Source organism: Myotis nattereri, assembly GCF_964212035.1.
Source record: "Myotis nattereri genome assembly, chromosome: 14".
Classification (NCBI taxonomy): domain Eukaryota; kingdom Metazoa; phylum Chordata; class Mammalia; order Chiroptera; family Vespertilionidae; genus Myotis; species Myotis nattereri.
This window is the reverse complement of record NC_138089.1, coordinates 37,877,467-37,900,183: the sequence shown is the minus strand read 5'-3', so window position 1 is coordinate 37,900,183 and position 22,717 is coordinate 37,877,467. Positions and strand designations below refer to the sequence as shown.

At 49.8% G+C, this 22,717-nt stretch overlaps 1 protein-coding gene across 1 annotated transcript in view; it reads left to right on the top strand.

Moving 5' to 3' along the window:
- Nucleotides 1-22,717, top strand: part of SH3BP5 (SH3 domain binding protein 5) — a 69,344-nt gene that overhangs the window by 9,679 nt on the left and 36,948 nt on the right. Inside the window, exon 3 of the mRNA XM_081105482.1 lies at nt 21,357-21,485. Coding sequence (XP_080961608.1) covers nt 21,357-21,485 — 129 coding nt within the window. The remainder of the gene's footprint in view (nt 1-21,356; nt 21,486-22,717) is intronic.

The following is a 22,717-nucleotide window of genomic DNA, read 5'->3' as shown; positions in this document are numbered from 1 at the left end:
GTGGGAGTTAGGGAGGGAGGAGAGAGAGAGAGAGAGAGAGAGAGACAGACAGACATTGATGTGAGAGAGACACATCGATTGGCTGCCTCCCACATGTGTCCCAACCAGAGCCAGACTGAACCTACAATCCAGGCACATGCCCTTGACCAGGGATGAACCCATGACACTTCGGTGTGCGGGCCAACACTCTAACCACTGAGCAGCGCCAGCCAGGGCAAGGGACGGTAACTTTTGACCCAGCAGTTGCACTTGTAAGAATGTATCCTAAGGGAATAACTGGGCAAGGATATAGGTCTGATAATGTTCATTGCAGCATTGTTTAAAAATGTTGGGAAAGTAGAAATCCGAATGACTCTCAGTAGGGGTTTGGTTAAATAAACGAATACAGTGCACACGCAGTGGTTGATAGAATCTAGGCCTTAAAATGATGACACAGGCTGTTATTAACAGAGAAAGGCGTCTGAATGGGAAAGAGCAGATTGCAGAGGAGCAGCAGTCTGGTGCTCTTCTTTAAAATATGTCTGTATTCATGACAGTGCCTGGGAAAGATTACACACCAGGTATTTCTGGGAGGGGACATGAGTGACATTTATGTTTCTATACTTTCCTCTATTTTCTGAATCATTGCATAGAATTTGTACTACTTTATAGTCAAAAAGGGAAAAACAAAAAATAAAAGCCAAAACCACGGGGAAGGGGTGGGAGTAGGGTCTTGGCATCAGGTGACATACGATGGCGTTGAGTTGGAATCCGAGGTTGGCTGACTTTTATGGGAACGTGGTCCCTAGGTGTGAGTCTTGTCATCTATGAGATGGGGGGTCGTGACTCTTGTCCACATCCCTGGGTGGCTGGAGGACAAGAGGAGGGCTGTGTGAAGGGCGCTGGGATGGTTGCGCAGCTGGGTGAAGGAGAGGTCTCCTGGGGGTGGGGCTGGCAGGGAGCGCCGAGGCCCGCTGGGTGCAGATGCAGAACAGGCTCCGGCGAGATGTCCATTGGAGCCAGGCCGGCCACGGGGGCTGGCGATGGCTCTGCTCTCCTTCCCAGGCCCTGCTGTGATGTTGTTGTTTGTTGTTAGTGACTGGCACTGGGCAAGAGGCCGAGAGAGGGCTTGTGCAGGCCAGGGTGACGGGGGCATGGACTTTGCATTCAGTGGAGCAACAGGGCTTTGCCCTGTGGCTGGTCTGTTGGGCTCTGCAAATTGGTTTGTCTCCGGTGACCCCTGCTTCGTTAGGGCCTGTCTTCTCCTGGGAGTTGCCTGGCACTTAATAGGTGCCCAGTAGATATTTGAGTGGATGAATAGCAACAGATTGCCCCTTCATGGCTGTGTGACCTTGGCAGATTGCTTCATGTCTCTGGGCCTGTTTCTTCTTCCCCATGATGGTGCATAGAAAGCTACCATACATTATTGCTGTTACTGGAGCAGAGCGGTGAGGGCTGCAGTGTGGTGGGTGCTTGCAGGAAGGGTTTTGTCTCCATCCTGGAATGTCATTCCTGCCTGTTTTTGTCTCCTAACTGCCCTTCAACAGTAATGACGGCTAATGGTAATAATGAGTGCCTACTGTGTGCCAGGCCCTTTCCTACACACTTGAGAACACCTTTAGGAGATGTTTATCATCCCCGTTTTGCTGATAACAAAACTGAGGCATAGAGTTCAAGTGTCTTGCTCCAGAGCAGTTACTCAACTTGAGCTCTATAGACATTGTGGGCCGGATAATTCTTTGTTTTATGGGGCTTGTCTTGTGCATCATGGCAGCATCTCCCTAAATGCCAATAACAGCACCTCTCCTCCCCAGTTGTGACAATCAAGCATGCCCCCAGTCTTGCAAGTGCCCCGGGGTGCAGAATTGCCCCTGGCTGTGAACTGCCACTCTAGAGCAGTGCCATCAAAGTGTGTGGTCCTGCACCAGCAGCCTTAGCACGACAGACAGGAACTTGCTAGAATTAGAGCATCCTGGGCCCCACCCAGAATCAGGATCTCTGGGGCGTGGGGCCCCCAGGCTGTCTTACCCAGCACTGCCTGTCTCATGCACTTCCTACCACCCTTACCTCCCTCTGCTGTGTGCTCATCAGGCTGTGGTATGGTCCTTTGTTTACCTGTCTGGCTACCCCGCAGGATCTGGCCTCTGGAGGGAGGGGCTTGGCCTCCCCATCTTTTGTCCACAGCATCTCCTTCAGTGTCTGCACACAGGGGTACGATGATTGTCGGAATAAACGGATGTTAGTTTTTGCTTAGAATCAAGAGCCCTTGTGGACTCTTGGCTTCGTCCTACAGTGTCCTGGAAAACAGACGGGTCCCTCTTTTCCAGGGCCGGCTCTGAAATCGCATTAGTCCCCGGGCTGTTGTGAGGCAGGGCCGCCCCTGGGCACAGCAGTTGTGACATTTGGAAAGTACCACCTGTGTCCTTCCCCTGCCCAAAGTCCCTCACTTACGGAGGTCTAAGCGTCTGCCCTGCTTGGCGATGCTGGCATTGTAATCGTGGCCTTTCTCATTGAAAAAGAATGGCAGGTGTGAATAGGGACAAATGGTCATGGTCGACTTAGTGGAGGAAAGATTAGGTAATAAAACTGTAAAGTGTATGTAAAACTCTATGTAGTGTGTGTATAAGACCATGTGTCCAGTGAGAGAGTATGTGCCTATGAGCCAGAAAAGGTCTAGGACACAGGGATTTATAGTGTGGTCCACAAGCAGTGAACTGCTTGTTACCAAATAAGGTGAAGTAAATACAGAAATTGAGAGTAAGAGTTTAAAAATTCAAAAAAAAAGTGACATTGCCTGGCTTTCCCAGTGACATTTCACTTTTCTAGTTGATTTTTATTGTATTCTACAGAAGCGTTGATTCTCAGTGGGCGGGGGTGGGGGCCCGTATTCCCACATAGTTTTGAGAAGCGCGACTCTGGAAAAATGCACCCTCAGATGTTACAAGTGGTGATTGCTAGTTGCTAGGAATGCTGGTGATTGTAATTTTTCATTTCTTGATGTTTTCTCAATTATTTACAGTGACCATATTTTGTCATTTTCATAGGCAGGGAATGGGGGTGGAGAGAATGAAGCATTATTGTAAAAAGATGTCTTTCTGAGCCAAAGAAATAAATTTCTGTGAAAGGAATTTTGGGAACTATGAAGGCTGGTGGGAAACATTTTTCTGATGGGTAGTCCCTGCTTTAATTGAAGATAAATCCTGAGGTTGGTGGGCTTGCGTAGTGAATGGCTCTGTTGTTAAGCTCTCCTTGTGGTCATTCATGGAGGGATGAAAAGTGCCTTAAAGGCATTTTAGGATTGTCGGCAGCCAAGAAACCCTCATTTATGAAATACGCACACACAAACCATCACCGAGATGTAACAGTGGAAAGCATTTCAAATATTACGAATGTGTGAGTTTGAGGACTTGCATCATTTCTAATGGATAGACCTGTGGGCACATACAGGCTCTCTTGCACACTCTCATTCACTTGTAGCCACATTAGCAAAACGTTATCAGTATGGGCTGTTGAGTAGACCATTGAAATAGCTATCTGGTGTCTAATATTGACCCTTTTGCCTTAAAAAAAAATCAGTGTGTCTTCCTCTTAAGCTCTAAAGGCCAATGAGATAATACACCGACTTTCCCGGCCCCTCAGCCGGAGCCCATCATGGGAACATAGGCACTTGCTGTTGTAGTAAAGCAGGCTTTTGTACAGTGACCTGACTGTGCCCCAGGTTTCCCAAAGATGCCTCCCCTCCTACCGGGGTGTCCTCGGGTGTCCTCACATCGAAAGGAGATTGGCTGTGGGGTTGATGGACTTGTTGCTATCCTGGGGGTGATGGAATCTTCAAACCCCCTGGGCAGTAGGGAGCTGTGGGATCCTGTGGATTGTAGCCTTTAGTATTGAGCTGTTCTTTTTCTTTATTTAAAAAAATTTTTTAATAGAATTTATTGGAGTGACACTGGTTAATAAATTATACAGGTTTGAGGTGTACAGTTCTATCATACATCATCTGTATGTTGTATTGTGTGTTCACCCCCCCAACTCCAGTCTCCTTCCATCACCATTTACCCCCCTTTACCCCTTCTACCTCTCCCCACCCCGATTTCCCTCTGGTAGTCACCGTACTGTTGTCTGTGTTTTTTGTTGTTTGTTTGTTTTGCTTAATCCTTTCACCTTTTCCCGCCAGCCCCCTCCCCTCTAACAGCTATCAGTCTGTTTTCTATATCTGTGAGTCTGTTTCTATTTTCTTTGTTTGTTCATTAGATTCTACATGTAAGTGAAATCATATGGTATTTGTCTTTCTCTGACTGGCGTATTTCACCTGGCATAATGCTCTCCAGGTCCCTCCATGCTGTCGCAGAAGGTGAGATTTCCTTCTTTTCACGGCCAAGTAGCGTTCCATTGGGTAAACGTGCCCCAGCTTTTTTACCCGCTCCTCGCCTGACGGGCGCTTGGGCAGCTTGAGCTGTTGTTTTGCCTTCTGAGCGCTGATTGTGGAGACCTCTCCCGTAGCAGCGTATGCATGTGTGTGTTCGGCCGGCTCAGGTAAACACCCATTGAACCTCATCCTTTGGCGGGCATCCCAGTTACCTCTGCCCCGCCCTCCTCTCTGAGAGTTGCTTCATCTGCCTGTGGCCACACAGATGTTTCAACAGTAAAGGCTGTCGCTTTTGTGCAAAGCATCTTAACCGAGGGTTTCATGATCCCTTGCAGAGCGGCTCTTAGAGAGCTCTTCATCTCCTTAAGGGAAACGTTTTGTCCTCTTCTTGCCTGGTTTTTCCTTTGCTGTGTTTTGCTGGATTATCTGAGAGAGATTTTGAATGTTTGCTGTGACAGAAAGAAGCTGTTAGCGGGGAGACAATGAGAGAAACATCCGCTGTTATAACCGCAGCCCAGCCCACTCAGGAGACTCTTTCGCCATTTGGCATCAGACTGAACCACAGCGTGATGGGTGGCGTTTGGTTGTCTTCACCCACCCTGCCCCTTTGTCGCCAGCCTTGCAAAAGGGCCTGGCTTCATCCTGAGAGATTTGGAGTCTGCAGATGTGATGTCCTCTTTTCTTCCCCGCTTTTTGGTTTTATTGGAAGAAGAGATGAAATGGGTGCTATCCTTTTTATTGCTCTGGTTACTATTTCTACCTAGCAGGTTACACCAAAACGTCACAGCTTCAAACCGCTGCTTTATTTTGTCCGTGATTTGTGGGGCCGGAATTTGGAGAGGGCTCAGCTGGGCGGCTCTTGCTTACGGGGGTCTCTGATGCAGTTGGGTCAGATGTCAGCTGGGGCTGTGGTCATCTGAAGGCTTGACTGGACGTCCGAGGAGGCCCATGTCTGTGTCTGGCTGTGGATGCTGGCTCTTGGCTGGGAGCTCAGCTGGGGTTGTCAACCCGAGTGCTTACATCTGACCTTTCCAGCAGGAGGTCTCAGGCACTCTGACCTCCACATGGGGTCCAGCTTCCCCCACTGTGAGCATCCCGAGATGACCAGGTGGACACACCTCGGCCTTTTCTGTCTGAGCCTTGGAAGTCCCATAGTAGCACCCCTGTCATAGGCTCTTGGTCCAAGCATCCTGAGCTCACCCAGGTTCAAGAGGAGGAGACAGTCTCCATCTCTCGATGGCAGTCATGCCAAAGAATGTTGGGCCCCCCTGGAAAGCTGCCACACTCGTGGCCGAGATGTGGGCGCAGTGACTCGTTTTGAGGCCCGCGGGACGTCTGTTTCATTCACTTAATAAACAACCACGTTTCACAATGCCTTCTCGTTGCTTTAATGGTTAACCAGCCAGCAAAGCAAGGACTTTGGTTAGAACTCCCAGTGACCCTTAAACAAGCCAGCAACAATAAAAAAAGCAAGAGGGAGCCAGTGCTTAGCAGAGCTGAGGGGTGTGTGATAGGGAATTCTTTGCCGCTTTGCCCACTTCTTTAACATTTTGTCTGAGAGAAAAATGATGCCACGGCTTTAATGCCTATTAGAAAAAAATTAGTGGAACCTAGAGCCCAAGGTGCAGTAGCTAGGCCGACCCTTTATAAATTCAGGGGAAGGTTCTAGAGCTCTTTGGGCAGCTCTTAACATGCCGCTGGTTTTGTTAACATCTCCGCTGGGGAAATGGAATCTTGGTATCGCATGCATTGGCTAGAAATTGCATCTACTCCCCAGGTTGGAACTTGTTAAAGCAAACCACACTTTAACTCTATGGAATGTGGAGCTAAAAAAAAAAATAAGTAGGAAAACTTATTTTGGAGCCAATAGAGACTTAAGTGCCAAAGCATGTGATGGTAGCAAGCATGGACTTTGAGTTCAGGAGAGCTGGATCTGAGCTCTCTCCTGCTTCTTCACCAGCCGTGCAGTCATGGCACGGTGCTGAGCTTTTCTGGGTTGTCATTTCCTTCTCTCTAAAAAGGGGAGAGCAATACCTATCGTGCAGGGCTGTTAAGGATTAAATAAAGTGTAAAGTGCCTGGCCCAGTACTTGGCATAAAACATTCAACACATGGTGGTCCTTTCCTTTCTGCCCTTTGCTCTTTATTGGATAACTAGAGGCCCGGTGCATGAAATTTGTGCAGGGATTGGGGGGGGGGTCCCCTCAGCTCAGCCTGCACCCTCTCCAATCCGGGACCCCTTGGGGGATGTCTGACTGCTGGTTTAGGCCCGATCCCAGGTATCAGGCTTAAATCGGCAGTCGGACATCCCTCTCACAATCCTGGACTGCTAGCTCCTAATTGCTCACCTGCCTGCCTGCCGGCCTGCCTGGTCACCCCTAACTTCTCCCCCTCTGCCAGCCTGGTTGCCCCTAACTGCCCCCCCCCCCCCCGCCAGCCTGGTCAACCCTAACTGCTTCTGCCTTGCCAGCTTGGTCATCCCTCACGTCCCCCCCCCACCCCCACCTCCCCGCTGGCCTGGCCACGCTGCTATTCACTTGTTTGGTTGTCCTGCTGTTCACTTGTTTGGTTGTCCCTCACTAACCCCCCTGCCGGCATGGTTGTAAGCAGCCATCTTGTGAGGGTGTGAGGGTTAATTTGCATATTGTTGCTTTATTATATAGGATGGCTCCTACATAAAAGTCTCTTTTTACTGGAAGCTTATTATATGCTAAGCATTGCTCTCAGTTCTCACAACAGCTCTTGAGGACATTGATGAGAAATGGAGGCACTGAAAGATGGAGTCAGTTCTCCCAGGTCACATGCCCAGTGGGTGGAGAGGCAGGATTTGAATCCAGGATCTGAGGCTGGAGCCCATGCCCGTAGGTGGTTTGGGAATGTGTGCACATATTGAGGTCCCCGCTGAGGCTTGTGAGATGGAAGAATGCTGGTCTAGGGCTTAGGGGACCAGGTTTTCGACCCCTGCCCTGACACTCACCAGGTATACATCCTTGGGAGAGAGACTGACCTCCTGAAGTTTCAGTTACCTACTCTGTGAAATGGGAGGAGCATCTGAGCTCAGCGAGGGGCAAAGCCTTGTCCAGCCCTGATATTGTACGACTGAGATTTTGACTTTAATTTAGCCTCATGCCAAATGAATTACGAGTCACCCCCAGTCCTGGTGATATGGAAAATGCAGAAGGTCAGTCTAGGCTGCACTTGCTTAAGATTTTGTTTTTAGTGAAGCAATGCTTGCCCATAGTAGTTTTGTTTTTTTGTTTTTTTAAAGCCCCAGAGAAGTTTTAATGACACAAATGAAAGTCCTCTGTCTAATTTCTTCCCACCCCCAGTTCTACGCCGGAAAGCAACCACTGTTAACATTTTTAGCTATTTCTTCTGATCGTTCTTTTCATGTCTCTAAAGTTACAGCAAAGGGCTTTGACTTTGGTTCTTCTGCATCCTGTGCCCTCCTTTCTCTCTCCTGATTAGCTGCAGTCAGGAGGAAGGTTATCCAAAAGCCAGCAGGAGCCAGACAGCCAGCTGGCCTGGAATGTGGTGGGTGGATGCGAGCTTCCAGCTAAATCATCTCTGGAGCTTTCCAAGGCTGGGCCCTGAACTCCCCATCACGCCCTGATTCTAAAGCTCATGTCAGGTTATGAAATGGACCTTGTATTGTGTAACAGCGTGGGTGGTGGTCGAAACATTATCCTGGTAAACGTGCCAATCAATTGTATAATCCATCTAAAATCTAATGCCTAAGAATTGTTGGGGAAAAGTGCGTCTTGGAGTTGAGGAAATAGGCTCCGCTTCTCGGTGTAAACATGAAACCATTCCCTGGTGGTTGAACTTAGTATAAAGCCCTGGTTCAGCAGTTCTGCCTCCTCTTACACAGAGAATCCCGGGGGTTGAAAAACATGTGTGGCCATAAATGAAAAAGCATTGGGTCCTGTCAGTCTTTCTAGCCGAAATGTGTGTGTGCGTGCGTGTCTATGTGTGCGTGCGTGTGTATATGTGTATGTGTGTGCGCGTGTGTGTATATGTGTATGTGTGTGTATGTGCGTGTGTGTATGTGCACGTGCGTGTGTGTATGTGTGTATGTGCGTGCGTGCATGTGTGTATATGTGTGTATGTGCATGTATGTGTATATATGTGTGTATGTGTGTGTATGCGTGTGTGTGTGTGTAGGGTTATGTAACTTTACCCCCTCCTCTAGGGCCTCTTAGGATTGACCCTTGTGCCTGAAGATTTAAGAGGTTTATGGGTTTGGACCTTTGTCTCTATATATTAAATTCCATTCTGGTGGCTCATTCCTATGTAACAGCAACAAAAAGGTTGACTTGAAAATGAGTCTTTTCCAAATTGACAGACATTCTACACAATAACTGGCTCGTATTATTAAAAAACATCAAGGCCATGAAAGACAAAGAAAGACTAAAGAACCATTCCACAGTAAAGGAGACGAGAGAGAGATGACAACTATGTGCAAGGTGTGGGTCCTGGGTTGGATCCTGGGCCCCTTAAACAATTTCCCCCCCTTTATTAAAAAAAGACATCAGTGGGACAGTTGATAATTTGAATAAAGCCTTACCTCAGGTTGATAGCCTTGGATGAACATGATGTTCTGATTTTGGTTCTTGTGCCAGGCCCTGTAAGAGAATGCCCTTATCTTTAGGAAATGTGCACTGAAGTATTTCTCTTTTAGGTTAAAGGAGCACCATGTCTGCATCTCACCCTCATTTTTTCCCAAGTCTGAAATTATTTTAAATTAAAAAAAAATTTTTTTTAAAGTCTTTTCCCCATTCCCAGATCTGCCAATTGCCTTGCCTTAGCCTCCAACTGGCAGTGGAATCTTGGCCATGGAATCTTGACATTGGCCATCGCTTCAAAGGGAGCGTGTGGCCCAGCCTGGCGGGCCCGCTGGGGCGGGCTGCGATGTCCTGGGGGATGGGCCTGGGTGCTCACATGCTTATCTGGGAATATTTTTTAAAAATATATTTTATTGATTTTTTACAGAGAGGAAGGGAGAGGGATAGAGAGAAACATGATGAGAGAGAAACATTCGTCAGCTGCCTCCTGCACGCCCCCTACTGGGGATGTGCCCGCAGCCGAAGTGCATGCCCTTGACTGGAATCGAACCTGGGACCCTTCAGTCCGCAGGTCGAGGCTCTATCCACTGAGCCAACCGGTTAGGGCTATCTGGGAATATTTTACAGTCAAGTCAGAGTTTGAAACCAGAGAGGCCTCTGCCCAGGAGGAACTCAGTTCCACACAGGCCTGAAAAAGAGCCCCAAGACCTTTGTTAACCCCAGAAAAGGGAAACTGACAACAGGAAACGCTCTTGACTGCCTTTTCCCTCTTGGTGGAAGGAACCCCTTGTTGGGTCACAGCCAAGACGGACAGTGAGGTGCTGTGGAAAGAGAAAACAGGATCTGGCCTTGTCACCAAGTCCGCCGAGCTGCACAGGGGCTGCCCCTGGGTCTACAGCTGGGATTGGGACCCCCAATCCTTTGTCCCACCACCACTTAAGTAAAAGGAGGGTTTTCTGAGAGATTAAAGGAGCCTGTCATGGAACTCAAGGGAGGGAAGCATCATTGGGCCTTAAGCATAGGGAGGGGACTTGGGCTCTTCTCCAACGTGTCCCAGTTGCCTTAACAATCTTGGTTTAAGCCTGTTGTCCCAATAAAAATATTTTTATTAATTTCAGAGAGGAAGGGAGAGGAAGAGGGAGATAGAAACATCAGTGATGAGAGGGAATCATTGATTGGCTGCCTCCTGCCCGTTGGACTGAACCTGCAACCCAGGCATGTGCCCTTGACCAGAATTGAACCTGGGACCAAACCTGGAACCCTTCGGTCCGCAGGCCAGTGCTCTGTCCACTGAGCCAAACCGGCTAGGGCACGGTGTAATTATTAATAGGGCCCCTCCTCAGTCTGGAAAGTGCCCTGGTTTGATCGATAGGTTACACCACTATCTGATTTCCGGATCAGTCAGGCACCCAGATAATCTCCCCTCCTCTGCTGCCTCCTGCTGCTCTCTCAGCTGCCTCCTTCTCTCTCTGCCCTGTGTCTCTGTCACTCCCTCCTCTGGGCTCCTCACTTCTCTTCCCTGAGTGTCTTGTATCAGAAACGTGGCTGCAAGGTTCTGCCGGATGCATGGACGGTCCCCACAGAAGGAAGTGGCGGCTTTGGCGAGCACCCCAGGGGGCCCCTGCTACAGGACTGGGGCTTGAGGTGGGAAAAAGGAGTCAGAAGGGGAAGGGACTCAGGCACCTGCTCTCCAGCAGTGATTCTGAGGTCTCTCAGTTTGAAGGGCCTAGCATTTTCTTCCCCTTTTTTTCTTTTCCATGAAGTTTCTAATCTTCGGAGCTGTTTTAACCAGGGTCTTCTGGGTGGATGGATGGACATTGCTGATGTGGAATGGGGCTCGCGCAGCGATCGGGAGTGTGGTGGCCCCCGGTGGGACGAGCTTCACAGCTCCCGGTGTCCTCTGTCCTCCCCCCATCCCCCCGCCTCGGCTGCCTCCTGGCTCTCTGCCTCTCAGGTTTGGCTCCCTTGGCGTTGGCTGTACCCTGGTATGTTCTTTCCGATTCTGCCTCTGCTGCAAAATTCCTGAAGGTGGAATTGCACTGTCCTGGCTCCCCTCTCACGGGGCCAGGAAAGCCGCTCCCGAGCTGGGGCTGTGGGAGGAAAACTGGCAGAGGCAGGGAGAGGAGGCAGCTGGAGGACCCCAGGAGCCTGTGTGAGCTTTCAGGGGGGCAGCCAAGCGAGACCCAGGGTCCAGGAGCCTTGCGTGAGCTTTCAGGGGGGCAGCCAAGCGAGACCCAGCGTCCAGGAGCCTTGCGTGAGCTTTCAGGGGGGCAGCCAAGCGAGACCCAGGGTCCAGGAGCCAGACCTGTGCTGTCCAATATGGCAACCACTAACCCCATGCGGCTATTTACATTTCATTTAAAAAGTTAAAATTTAATAAAACGTGGTATTTGCACTAGCCACATTTCCAGTTTTCATGGAGCCACATGTGGCCGGAGGCCTCTCCATTGGACCACACAGGTGGAGAACATTCCTATTCCTGCAGAGTTCTATCAGGCTGGGGAGCCTTACTCCCTGTTCACCCAGCTCTGTTCAAGGTGAATCCTTTGTGTGTTTTAGTAGCTGCCACGGTGCTTCTAAAGAATAGGTTGAAGGGGTGAGAAGAAAACATGATTTGTCGTAAACTTCAGAACATTTCAGGTATCTCAGAACTGGTCGGCAAGTCCAAATGTTTCCAGTGGCGCCTTTTATCGTATAACTAGAGGCCCGGTGCACGACATTTGTGCACGGAGGGGGTGGGTGGGGGTCCCTCAGCCCAGCCTGTGCCCTTTTGCAGTCCGGGACCCCTCAGGGGTCAGACATCCTTAGCGCTGGCAGTTGGATGTCCTTAGCACTGCTGCGGAGGCCAGAGAGGCTCCCATCATCCGCTGTGTCAGCCTGGCTTCTGGCTGAGCGGCGCTCCCCCTGTGGGAGCACACTGACCACCAAGAGGCATCTCCTGTGGTGAGCGTCTGCCTCTGGTGGTCAGTGTGTGTCATAGCAACCAGTCATTCTGTCGTTTGGTCAATTTGCATATTGCCTTTTTATTATATAGGATTCTATGATGTCCCTCTAACGGGCTTTATGGTTCTTAACTGGTCATTCTCTGGCTGCTGTTGTAATTTTTGCCTTATCCTAGTTTTCTGTATGTACTATTTATTCCCTGTTTCTCTTTAAATTAATTCACACTCTTACTTCAGTTTGGAAAGGAGAATTTATAACGGTAAGTGGAAAACCAAGAAAGGGAAATGCATTTTTAAAGCAAGAGTTTTATTGAAGGTATGTACGAATGGAAGTGCCCTACTCATCACAGCACAGCATGGGACTAGGAAAGCAATGCTGGTTGCTGCCAGTGGATTTATTGTTCAGCTTATCACGTTGTAGCAGATTCCCTTCTCGGTGGGCAGTTCTGAGCCGGGACGGGCCATTCCCTTCTTAAAGAGGAGATTAGCGAAGCAAACGCCAGGAAGTGCAGAAGGCGCTATGAAGGCAGGGTTGCACCAGCGGTGGCTTTAAAGAAGGATCTGAGAAGTAATAACCGCTTCACGGTTAGTGAAAATATGCAGGTGTTTCTGTATGAGAAGGGTGTCTGCAGGGCAGGCCGGATGGGGCAGGTATGCCTTCCTGCCTCCGGTCCCCTTTTACATTCTTATAATCGCTGAGTACCTCAGAGAGCTTTTGCTTTGTGAGCAATACCTATATTTGTCATGTTAAAAATTAAAAGTAAGAAATCTCAAAAACTTGTATTAATTTATTTTTAAAAACCATAAACCGCCCCCCCCAAACCCCCCCCCCCACAATGGAATAAATAAGTAAGTACATAAATAAATATTATTAATTTCAAAAAAATTTATAAACCGCCCTGGTAGGTGTGGCTCAGTTGGCTGAGCATTGATTGTCCCACAAACCAAAGGTCACCGGTTCGAGTTCAATTCCCGATCAGGGCACGAACCCAGGTTGTAGGTTCCATCCCTGGACAACTGATCCAAGTTTCTCTCTCTTCCCTTCCCCCGTTCTCTTTCTTTAAAATCAATAAAAAATATTTAAAAAACCACAAAAATCATAAACTAATTACATGTTAACATTAATATATTTTATAAAAAATAACTATTTCCTCACATAAAAAAATTCATGACAAGAATGTAATTGTCGGTGATTTTTGCAAGCCTTCTCATGTCTGGCCCAGTAGAAGAGCTGGATTTTTGTGTCAGCTTCTGCGTCCCATCGCTTTCGATGTCCCCTATCAAGGAGTCTCTGGAAAACTCCATTGAACACTCATGAGAGAATGAAGGTGGAAAAGGCAGATAAGTCTAATTTGATTATGAAAATTGACTCCCAGAAAAGGTCTCAGGGACAGCCCCCACCCCAGGGTCTCCTGGACCACACTTGGAGAACCACTGGAGAAGTGAAAGGCACATCGGACTAAAAGACTAAAGGCCTGCACTTCTGCCTGAGTGTGACATTTGCGTGTGACTTCAGGCCAAGCAGCACTCGGCCCCCAGGGCTCCTGTCCTCCCATCTGTAGACTGGGAAGGGTCATTCTGGCCGAGCCAGTCTGGCGGGTTGCTGTGAGGTGCAGATGCCTGTGGAACCTGGCTCTCCGCTCTGAACGCGGTGTATTTATAAATGGCATTACTAAGGATCTTTTGAAGCGTGGTGTCATCTTTAATTTGTAGGCCAGTTATTTTTAAAAACTGACATCCCGTCTTAATCTCCCTGGGTTCTGGGGGCACTTTTGAGAAGTGGGAAGGCTGTCATTTTCAGCTCGCAGGCGAGATAATGGAGGTTTAGGGGAGCGGGTTGGCCAGGAAACAGGACCCTGACAATCGGGCCCTGTGTCCCAGGCTCTCCGGTGCTGGCTGGCTTGGCTTAGCCGGAGTTCTTATCTGATACGGGCCTGTGCTTGTGACACACGGACACATTCACACCGTCCGCAGCCCTTCGCTTGAATAAATTGCCGTCAGACTGCGTCAGCGAATGGATGACACAGGTTTCAGATTTGAAGATCTGAGGCCTCGTCCGAGCAGAGGGAGCCCTTTTAGAACTCCTTCAAGTGCCGATGTAAGAAACCAGCCGGTGAACAGCTTGTTTTCCTAGACGGGTGGGGTCTGCTCGTTCCCCCGAGATGCGTTTGGACTTCTGACTGCTTCCTCCATGGGTCATTTACTGTAGAGAAAACGGCTTTCTCGCCTCCCTGGACACCCCTGCAAGCAACCTCCGCTCTGACAGTGGGAGCCACACTTGCCTGCAATTGTAGGGGACAAAGGACCACGGTCATCTTTTCTCAGAACCAGGAAATAAGGCAAAGAGCACAGGATCAGTGGAGACAAACTGGCTTTCGGGTGCGGCCAGCTGGCGTTCAGATGGTTTTAAGGCAGGGGTCCTCAAACTTTTTAAACGGGGGGCCAGTTCACTGTCCCTCAGACCGTTGGAGGGCCGGACTATAGTTTAAAAAAAAAACTATGAGCAAATTCCCATGCACACTGCACATATCTTATTTTGAAGTGAAAAAATAAAACGGGAACAGATACAATATTTGTATTTGCATGTGGCCTGCGGGCCGTAGTTTGAGGACCCCTGATTTAAGGAAAAGTTTTATGCGAGTTAGGCTGAGTCCCATTCCCTGGGCTCTGCTCCTTGTACACATGCTGTGTGGTCGGGGGCAGCGCCCTCCATCAGCTATCCGTATTTAAGTACAGACTGTAGATTGATCCTCCCCTCCCGTCTATATGAATATGACTACCTTAGGCCTATTTTTCTTTTTTTTTCTTTTTTAATTTTTTATTTTTTTAATTAAATCTTTATTGTTCAGATTATTACATTTGTTCCTCTTTTTTGCCCCCCATAACTCCCCTCCTCCCAGTTCCCGCCCCACCCTCCGCCCTCACTCCCCACCCACTGTCCTCATCCCTAGGTGCATGATTTTTGTCCAGTCTCTTCCCGCATCTCCCACACCCCTTTACCCCCCAAGAATAGTCAGTCCATTCCCTTTCTATGTCCCTGATTCTATTACAATCACCAGTTCATTCTGTTCATCGGATTATTTATTCACTTGATTCTTAGATTCACTTGTTGATAGATGCATATTTGTTGTTCATAATTTCTATCTTTACCTTTTTCTTCCTCTTCCTCTTCTTAAAGGATACCTTTCAGCATTTCATATAATCCTGGTTTGGTGGTGATGAACTCCTTTAGCTTTTCCTTATCTGTGAAGCTCTTTATCTGACCTTCAATTCTGAATGATAGCTTTGCTGGATAAAGTAATCTTGGTTGTAGGTTCTTGGTATTCATCACTTTGAATATTTCTTGCCACTCCCTTCTGGCCTGCAAAGTTACTGTTGAGAAATCAGCTGACAGTCGTATGGGTATTCCCTTGTAGGTAACTGAGTTTCTTTCTCTTGCTGTTTTTAAGATTCTCTCTTTATCTTTTGCTCTTGGCATTTTAATTATGATGTGTCTTGGTGTGGTCCTCTTTGGATTCCTTTTGTTTGGGGTTCTCTGCGCTTCTTGGACCTGTAAGTCCATTTCTTTCACCAGGTGGGGGAAGTTTTCTGTCATTATTTCTTCAAATAGGTTTTCAATATCTTGCTCTCTCTCGTCTTCTGGCACCCCTATAATTCTGATGTTGGTACGCTTGAAGCTGTCCCAGAGGCTCCTTACACTATCCTCGCATTTTTGGATTCTTTTTTCATTTTGCTTTTCTGGTTGGGTGTTTTTTGCTTCCTCGCATTTCAAATCATTGACTTGATTCTTGCGCTCCTCTGGTCTGCTGTCGGGAGTCTGTATAATATTCGTTATTTCAGTCCGTGTATGCTTAATTTCTAGTTGGTTCCCCAATATAACATCGAGGGTCTCATTAGTTTTCTTGTAGATCTCATTAAGTTTATCGGCGGCTTCTAAACATTTCTTGAGAGACCTTAAAAGTGCGGTTCTGAACTCTATATCTTCCATTGACAATTTTGTCCTGTTTCTTTGTCTCTGCATTTTGTTATGCTTCCTTGGTGCACCCCCTAGTGGTCTTTGTTCGCAGTCTTATAGTTAAATCTTGATTGTTGTAGCTAAATCCAGGGAGGGTTTGACCTCCAGGCCAAGTGGCTGTGAGAATCAGCTGTGTCTGCAGTGAGAGAACTTCTGTCCTCTAGGTAGGTGCTAATCTAGCCTTTGCCTGAGGCTATCCGGCAAATGCCTCTGTGCAGGGCTTGGGCGGGGCGGGTCGCACAGGATCAACAGGGTGGGCCGGAGAGAGCAGTTATGGCAGCTCTCAGTCCTGTCCCCAGGGGCTCTGCCTCTCTGAGTCCCAGCATCCGCTGCAAAGCTCGGAGAGAAAGCTGCACTCGCTCTGACCGAAGCCAGACAGTCCCGCTTCTCCCGTTTGAGTCTGGGTCCCTAAAGACTCGCCTGTATCTGGAGCTCAGAGTCTGCGACTCCCTCCCGATTGAAAACGCCAACCATGCCCTCCGCCGCCAGCCCGCTCCGCGCACTCCGCACCTCAGAATTTGACTTCAGCACTGCGCCTCCTCTGAGTGTCCGTATGCGTTTCTCTTTCCTCCTAGTTGTAGGACTTCCACTCAGCCAGCGTTCCTGTGGTTCTGGGTGATGTCCCTTCCGTCTTTTAGTTTCACTTTTGAAGTAGTTGTTCAAAGCAGCAAACTCCAGCGTTAACCTATGCCGCCATCTTGGTTCTCCCAGGCCTATTTTTCAATAATTTTTTATGACTTAATATGATCGCAAGTGACAGAAATCCAGTTCCAATTCTCTTAAACTTAACATAAATCAGTGGTGACAGTTGGGGGTGTACGTGCTGGTTTGGCTCCAGGGAAGGTGGTTAAACTGGGAAGCATTAGGTCATTGGGGACCCCCCCCCCCACAACACTCCCTCCCTTCCTCCTTATCTCCCCCCCCATCCCTTCCCCCCCTTCGATCAGGCTCTCCCCTCATGGTGCCAAGATGGTTGCCATCTGCTGCAGGCTTTCATTCCAATCACTAAGCCTCCTCGGGGGAGAAATTTCCTCTTTCTAACCGTTTCCGAAGTCCCAGAGTGAAGTCTCCTTGGTACCGACGGGTCATTGGTTCTGATGTCCTCCCTCAGCTATCACTGAGGCTGGGAGTATCCACAACCAACCGGCCAGGCCTGGGTCACCGACTACTCCTGGGACCAGGGGGAGGCCCAGGAAATCAGGGCTGTTCGGTGAGACAGGCAGGCAAGGTTTTGGTCTGTGGGTCCCCAAGCCCAGTATTTGTGGAGAATTGTCACTGGAGTCGCTCTGGTCCTCTGTGGAGCGGTGGAAGGACTGGGTCCGCTCTGTCTCGTCAGGGAGAAGGCTGGCTTTGTGTTGAGCTTTTAACACATCTCGGATGAATAGGCTTGTTTGTGGTTGGATGCCAGCCAGTCATACATCATCGTCCCTGGCAACACAGCCTGTTTACGGAGGGAGATGCTGACCTCACATCAAGTCTCTTGGGTTCAATCCCTTTGATGGTAACACACTTAACCAGCCTGGTGGTCCCTTAATCGCCCCCCAGAATCCCCTGAGGAGCCTGGTTCACTCTTTGGTAAAACCCAGATCTGCTTACAAATCCATGTGGTATTCTGCCACAATAGAAACAAATAAAAAAAAAAAAGACAAACAAACAAAAACCCCACTAGCATTCTTTTCTTTTTAAAAATGTTTTTATTGATTTCAGAGAGAGGGAGGGAGAGGGAGGGAGAGAGAGAAACATCAGTGATGAGAGAGGATCACTGATCGGCTGCCTCCTGCATGCCCCCTGTTGGGGATTGAGCCTGCAGCTGGGAATCAAAACTGTGACCTCCTGGTTCATAGGTCAGTGCTCAACCATTGAACCACACTGGCTGGGCACCCCACTGGTATTCTATTCTCCTACCCCGACCTCCATTTTTTTCTCCCTTAGAGGCAATTCAATAGATCAGTTTAACACGTTTTAGCTGATTATGTATGTAGTTATTCACTTCTGTGATTATAAATAGTAGACTTCGTGTGGCTATTTCTTGAGTTTTCAGTTTTACTTATTGTCTACCAACATCCCACTACGGAAGGTGAGATTTGAGACTCTTTCCGCCCTCTGCCCCACCACACACCCACTTTCCCATCCCCTTTCCTCCCAGCAGAGTTCCTGTGTAGCCAGTATCTGATGCTGACATCATTGCAGCTATGTAAGTGCTGCTGGCAATGGAGCCATCTAGTAAAGGATGATTACTTTTACTTCTCGTGGCAGAACGCACTCTTCAGTCATTTCTCAGAGAGGGTACGTGGAAAGTGAGTTGAGACTGGCTGTAAAAAACCCACCGTCTCCCATTGTGCATGGCATCAAGTTCAGATGCCTAATGTGGCGCACAGGCCCTTCCTGGCTGCAGCCTCCTCAGACCTCCCACCTGCCATCCTGTGCTCAGGCTGGTCCCTCAGTCGCTACCTGGTGAAAGGCCCTTCCTTCAAGGCCCGACTTAGATGACACTTTCTTTGGGTGGCCTTCCCAGTAGGGGGTCTGTTGCACAGTGTGTATACTGGCGCCTCAGTACTTATCTCACCGATTGTACCGACCTGATAAGGTTGCTAGCGATCACACAGATGGGTGGAATTGAGCCTTTACGATAGTGTCTGCCACTCAGTACATGGTCCATCTGTGCCGTGCAGCCTCCTGTCTTAGGAGGACAGGGTTGGTGGGTTATATGCATTAGTGACCAGAATAGCTCTTGGCAAATCAGAAGCCTCCAGGAGTTGGCAGGGAGCCTGAGTGAGTGAAGCAGGCCGGTGTGATTCGGGCACAGGGGGTGGGGACGGAAAGGGCAGTCTCTCTCTCAGGGGCGTCTTCGACTCCCCTTCGAGCGAGTGGTTGCCAGGTGGGAATGGGGGCCCGGTGTTGACAGATGATCTGACTGTGGGCCTGGCCAGCTAGGGGAGAGGTAGAAAAAATCCTGGTGATGACACGGGGCTGGGGGAAGGGACCAAGGCCGATGTCAGAAGTGTCTGGCACAACATGACAGAGGGGGTTGGAGTGAGAAGTGACTGGAGTCTCCTTTACCCCCAGGAGCCATCCCATTGGCCCACCAAGCCCCTACCATCTACTGTTTAGAAATAGCTTTCAGGTAGTTACTTGTGAGGCAGGTGCTTTGCAGCCAGTGGAACCTCGTGTTTTACCAGCAGGAGGTTGTTGGTCTTGGGGCAGCCCCATGGCTGGTGGTCATGCGTTGTTCCTTCTTCTCTGAGTATCCATTTCCCCTTTCTCAGAGGCATGTGTGTGCATGCGTACACATACTCACACCCCCACACCCTCACATGCCCGCCCACACACACACCCACACACACACACACACACACACACACACACACATACATACCCCCTCCGCACCCCCACACCCAACGCGTGGCTGCATCAGGCAAATGCCAAAGGGAAAAGGAGGAGAGGGCATGTGGGGTCTGTGAGATATTGACCTGACCTCCAGTATGTCCTAGACATGGGACTAAATTTCTTTTTTTTTTAAATTTGCCCTCCTGTGATGTCCACAGGTCTGGTTCCTCAACTTTTACCCTGTGGTTAAGCCTGGTATGGCCCACTTGCCTACTCCTTCCAAACTCTTACCGAGGCCCAGCTTTTATTTTTATTTTTTAAATCTTTATTGTTGAGAGTATTACAGATGCCATTGTAATCCTCTCAACATTGCCCCCCTCTGCCTGGTTCCCGCCCGGCCCGCCCCAGGCCTTCACCACCCTGATAGTGGCTGCCTCCAGGATGGGTGGCCGCCCTATCTCTTGCCATTCTCCACATTCCAGACTTTCTGCTTCCTTCCCTTTCTTGAAAACACCGTGTTCTCCCTCTCCTCTCTGGCTGAGGGCGCTGCTGCCTGCTTGGGACTCAGTATTTCCTCTCCCCTCCCCAGGGCCCATTCATGCTTTAGGTGTCTGTGCCGATATCCCCCCTCCGGGAGGGTTCTGCCTTACCTGGCCTAGTGAGGGTCTCCCCTGCTGGGTTCCATGGCACCTGTACCCCACCATCCTGGCACCGCCTTCTGGACTGGGCTGTAAGTGCCTGACTTTACCCACCAAATTGGAAGTGCCCTGGAGGCAGGGGCCAAGCCCAAGGCCCAGCACAGGGTCTGGCATGTGGGCAGTTTGCTCTCAGTGTTTCATCTTTTTTTTAATATATTTTTATTGATTTCAGAAAGGAAGGGAGAGGGAGAGAGAGATAGAAACATCAATGGTGAGAGACAATCACTGATCGGCTGCCTCCTGCAAGTCCCACACTGGGGATCGAGCCTGCAACCTGGGCATGTGCCCTGTGACCTTCTGGTTCATAGGTCGATGCCCAACCACTGAGCCACGCCGGCGGGGCTCGGTGTTTCGTCTTGACCACGTCATATGATTGAGGACTCCGTGGTAGGGTAGGAAATGGTGCCATCATTATGGGCTAAGCTACTGGGGCGGCCGACTGGACATCTTCCCTTGAGGAGACAGAGCCTTTTCATCTAGCCTGTGCTGTCTGATACAGTAGTCACTAGCCACAGTGATTTTTAAAATTTAAATATAGCCCTGGCCGGTGTGGCTCACTCAGTTGGCTGGGCTTCGTCCCGTGCACCAGGAGGTCACTGGTTAGATTCCTGGTCAGGGCACATGCCCAGGTTATGGGTTCAATTGATCAATGTTTCTCACATTGATGTGTCTCTCTCTCTCTCTCTCTCTCTCTCTCTCTCCTCCTTCCCCCCCTCTAAAAAAATTAAGTATATTTAATTAAGATTAAATAAAATGTATTTCCTCAATCTTACCAGCCAATTAAATTTTTAAAATATAAACATTTTTTCTTCTTAAATTTATTTTTTGATTACTTAGAGAGACATCGATTTGTTGTTCTACTTATTTATGCATTCATTGGTTGATTATTGTCTGTGCCCTGACGGGGATCGAACCCACAACCTTGGTGTATCAGGATGACGCTCTAAACTAGTGATGGCGAACCTGTGACACGCGTGTCAGAGGTGACACACGAACTCATTTTTTTGGTTGATTTTTCTTGTTAAATGGCATCTAAATATATAAAATAAATATCAAAAATATGTCTTCGTTTTACTATGGTTGCAAATATCAAAAAATTTCTATATGTGACATGGCACCAGAGTTACGTTAGGGTTTTTCAAAATGCTGACACGCCGGGCTCAAAAGGTTCGCCATCACTGCTCTAAACCAACTGAGCTACCCAGCCAGGGCTCACCAGCCAATTTCAAGTGCTGAGTATTCACATGTGGCAGGTGGCTGCCGCGCGGGACAGTGCCGATGCTAGAACACCTCCAGCAACGCAGAGTTCTTTGGATGGCGCTGCTGTAGACACTGTCCTGTGAAGGTAGTGGGTGCTTGTAGGTTGTGCGAGGTCCGTCCTTGGTGTTTGTGGGGAGGTCAGGCAGATTTTTTCAGATTCCTTCTTAAGCCTGAACTGTGCTTCCTCCGTCTCCCCCGGCTGCAGGATGCTCGGCAGAAGTTCCGCTCTGTTCTGGTTGAAGCCACGGTGAAACTGGACGAGCTGTTGAAGAAGATCGGCAAAGCCGTGGAAGACTCGAAGCCCTACTGGGAGGCGCGGAGGGTGGCGAGGCAGGTAAGGTAGCCCCGCATGCCCTCTCCCGGCCTCTGCTCATCCCAGCTGGCGTTGGGGTGCGCCTTCTGACTTCTGTGTCTCCCCTGAAAGTTAGAAGCGCGAGTCAGTCCTGTGTGATGGAGAACAGCCATGACTTTGTCATCAGCTGCATGTGGAGTCAGTCTCTTATCACCCCCCCTCCATACCCCCCCAGTCTGCCTTCACCCAGCTCTTGGTACTCTTCATAGAGGGTGGGTGCTGACACTTGGATGACCCTGTGAGTGGGCGCCGCCTTGCCGCCAGAGTTGGCGCCCAGGTCCCCTTGCCAGGCAGCAGGGCCAGCTCAGGCGGAGGAGAGGATGTGTCCAGAACATCAGGCTCCTGCTCTGCCCTCCTAGTGACCGCCTGTCGGGCAGCAGGCGAATACTCCATCCCTCTCCTCCCGGTGTGGGAGCAATTAGCCGTTTGCCTCCCTTGAAATACTGGTTCTTTGTCCTGAGAGCCCAAACAGGCAGCTGAGGCACCAAGATGAGAAAAGGGGCAGCAGGGGGGAGCTGCGGTCAGGCGATTGCTGGGGCCACAGGGACTCTGCTTTCAGAGTGTGTCTCCCGTGGATGGCTACCGCTGAGATGCGGGGTGTCCCTGTGCCACCGCTCGGCCCCCCATGGCCAGGCATGTGGCCGGGGAAGGAGAAGAGCCCTGACACTGGCCCCGGCCCCCTGCTCCTTTCTCTCAGCCCTTGTCTTGGTTGGTGAGCATAAGTGATCAGGACAGTCACTGAGTCCTGTGGACAGGGCGCTGAGCCATCAGGTCTGATCACATAACAGCCAGCCCCCGGCGGCCTGCGACTGACCACTGTCCACTGGCAGAGCTCAAGATGAATGCTGGGGCCTCCTGCCCAGCCCGGTGCCTGCACGCCCGCCCCTTCAAGTCCTGCCTCTGCAGGCGGGGCAGGAAGAAGGGCGGAGAGGTCTCAGACTGACCCCTGCCCCTCGGCCCCAAGGGCTCTTGTTGGTCTGTAGCCGAGGAACTGGAAGGATGCTCAGAGGCCCAGGCTGGGTGCGGATGTCACATCTCATCGCCGTGGATGGGGGCTGTCTGGGCTTGGGCCAGGTGGCCGTCTGTCTGCACCAGCGGGACCTTCCTGATGGTGAAGGGGTGGGGCTTCCTGTTTTCTTCCTCTGGTCTTGCTCCGCCCCCTTCCTTTCTATGTGGACAGACCCCTCTGGCTGTGGAGCAGGGATGGCCTCTCA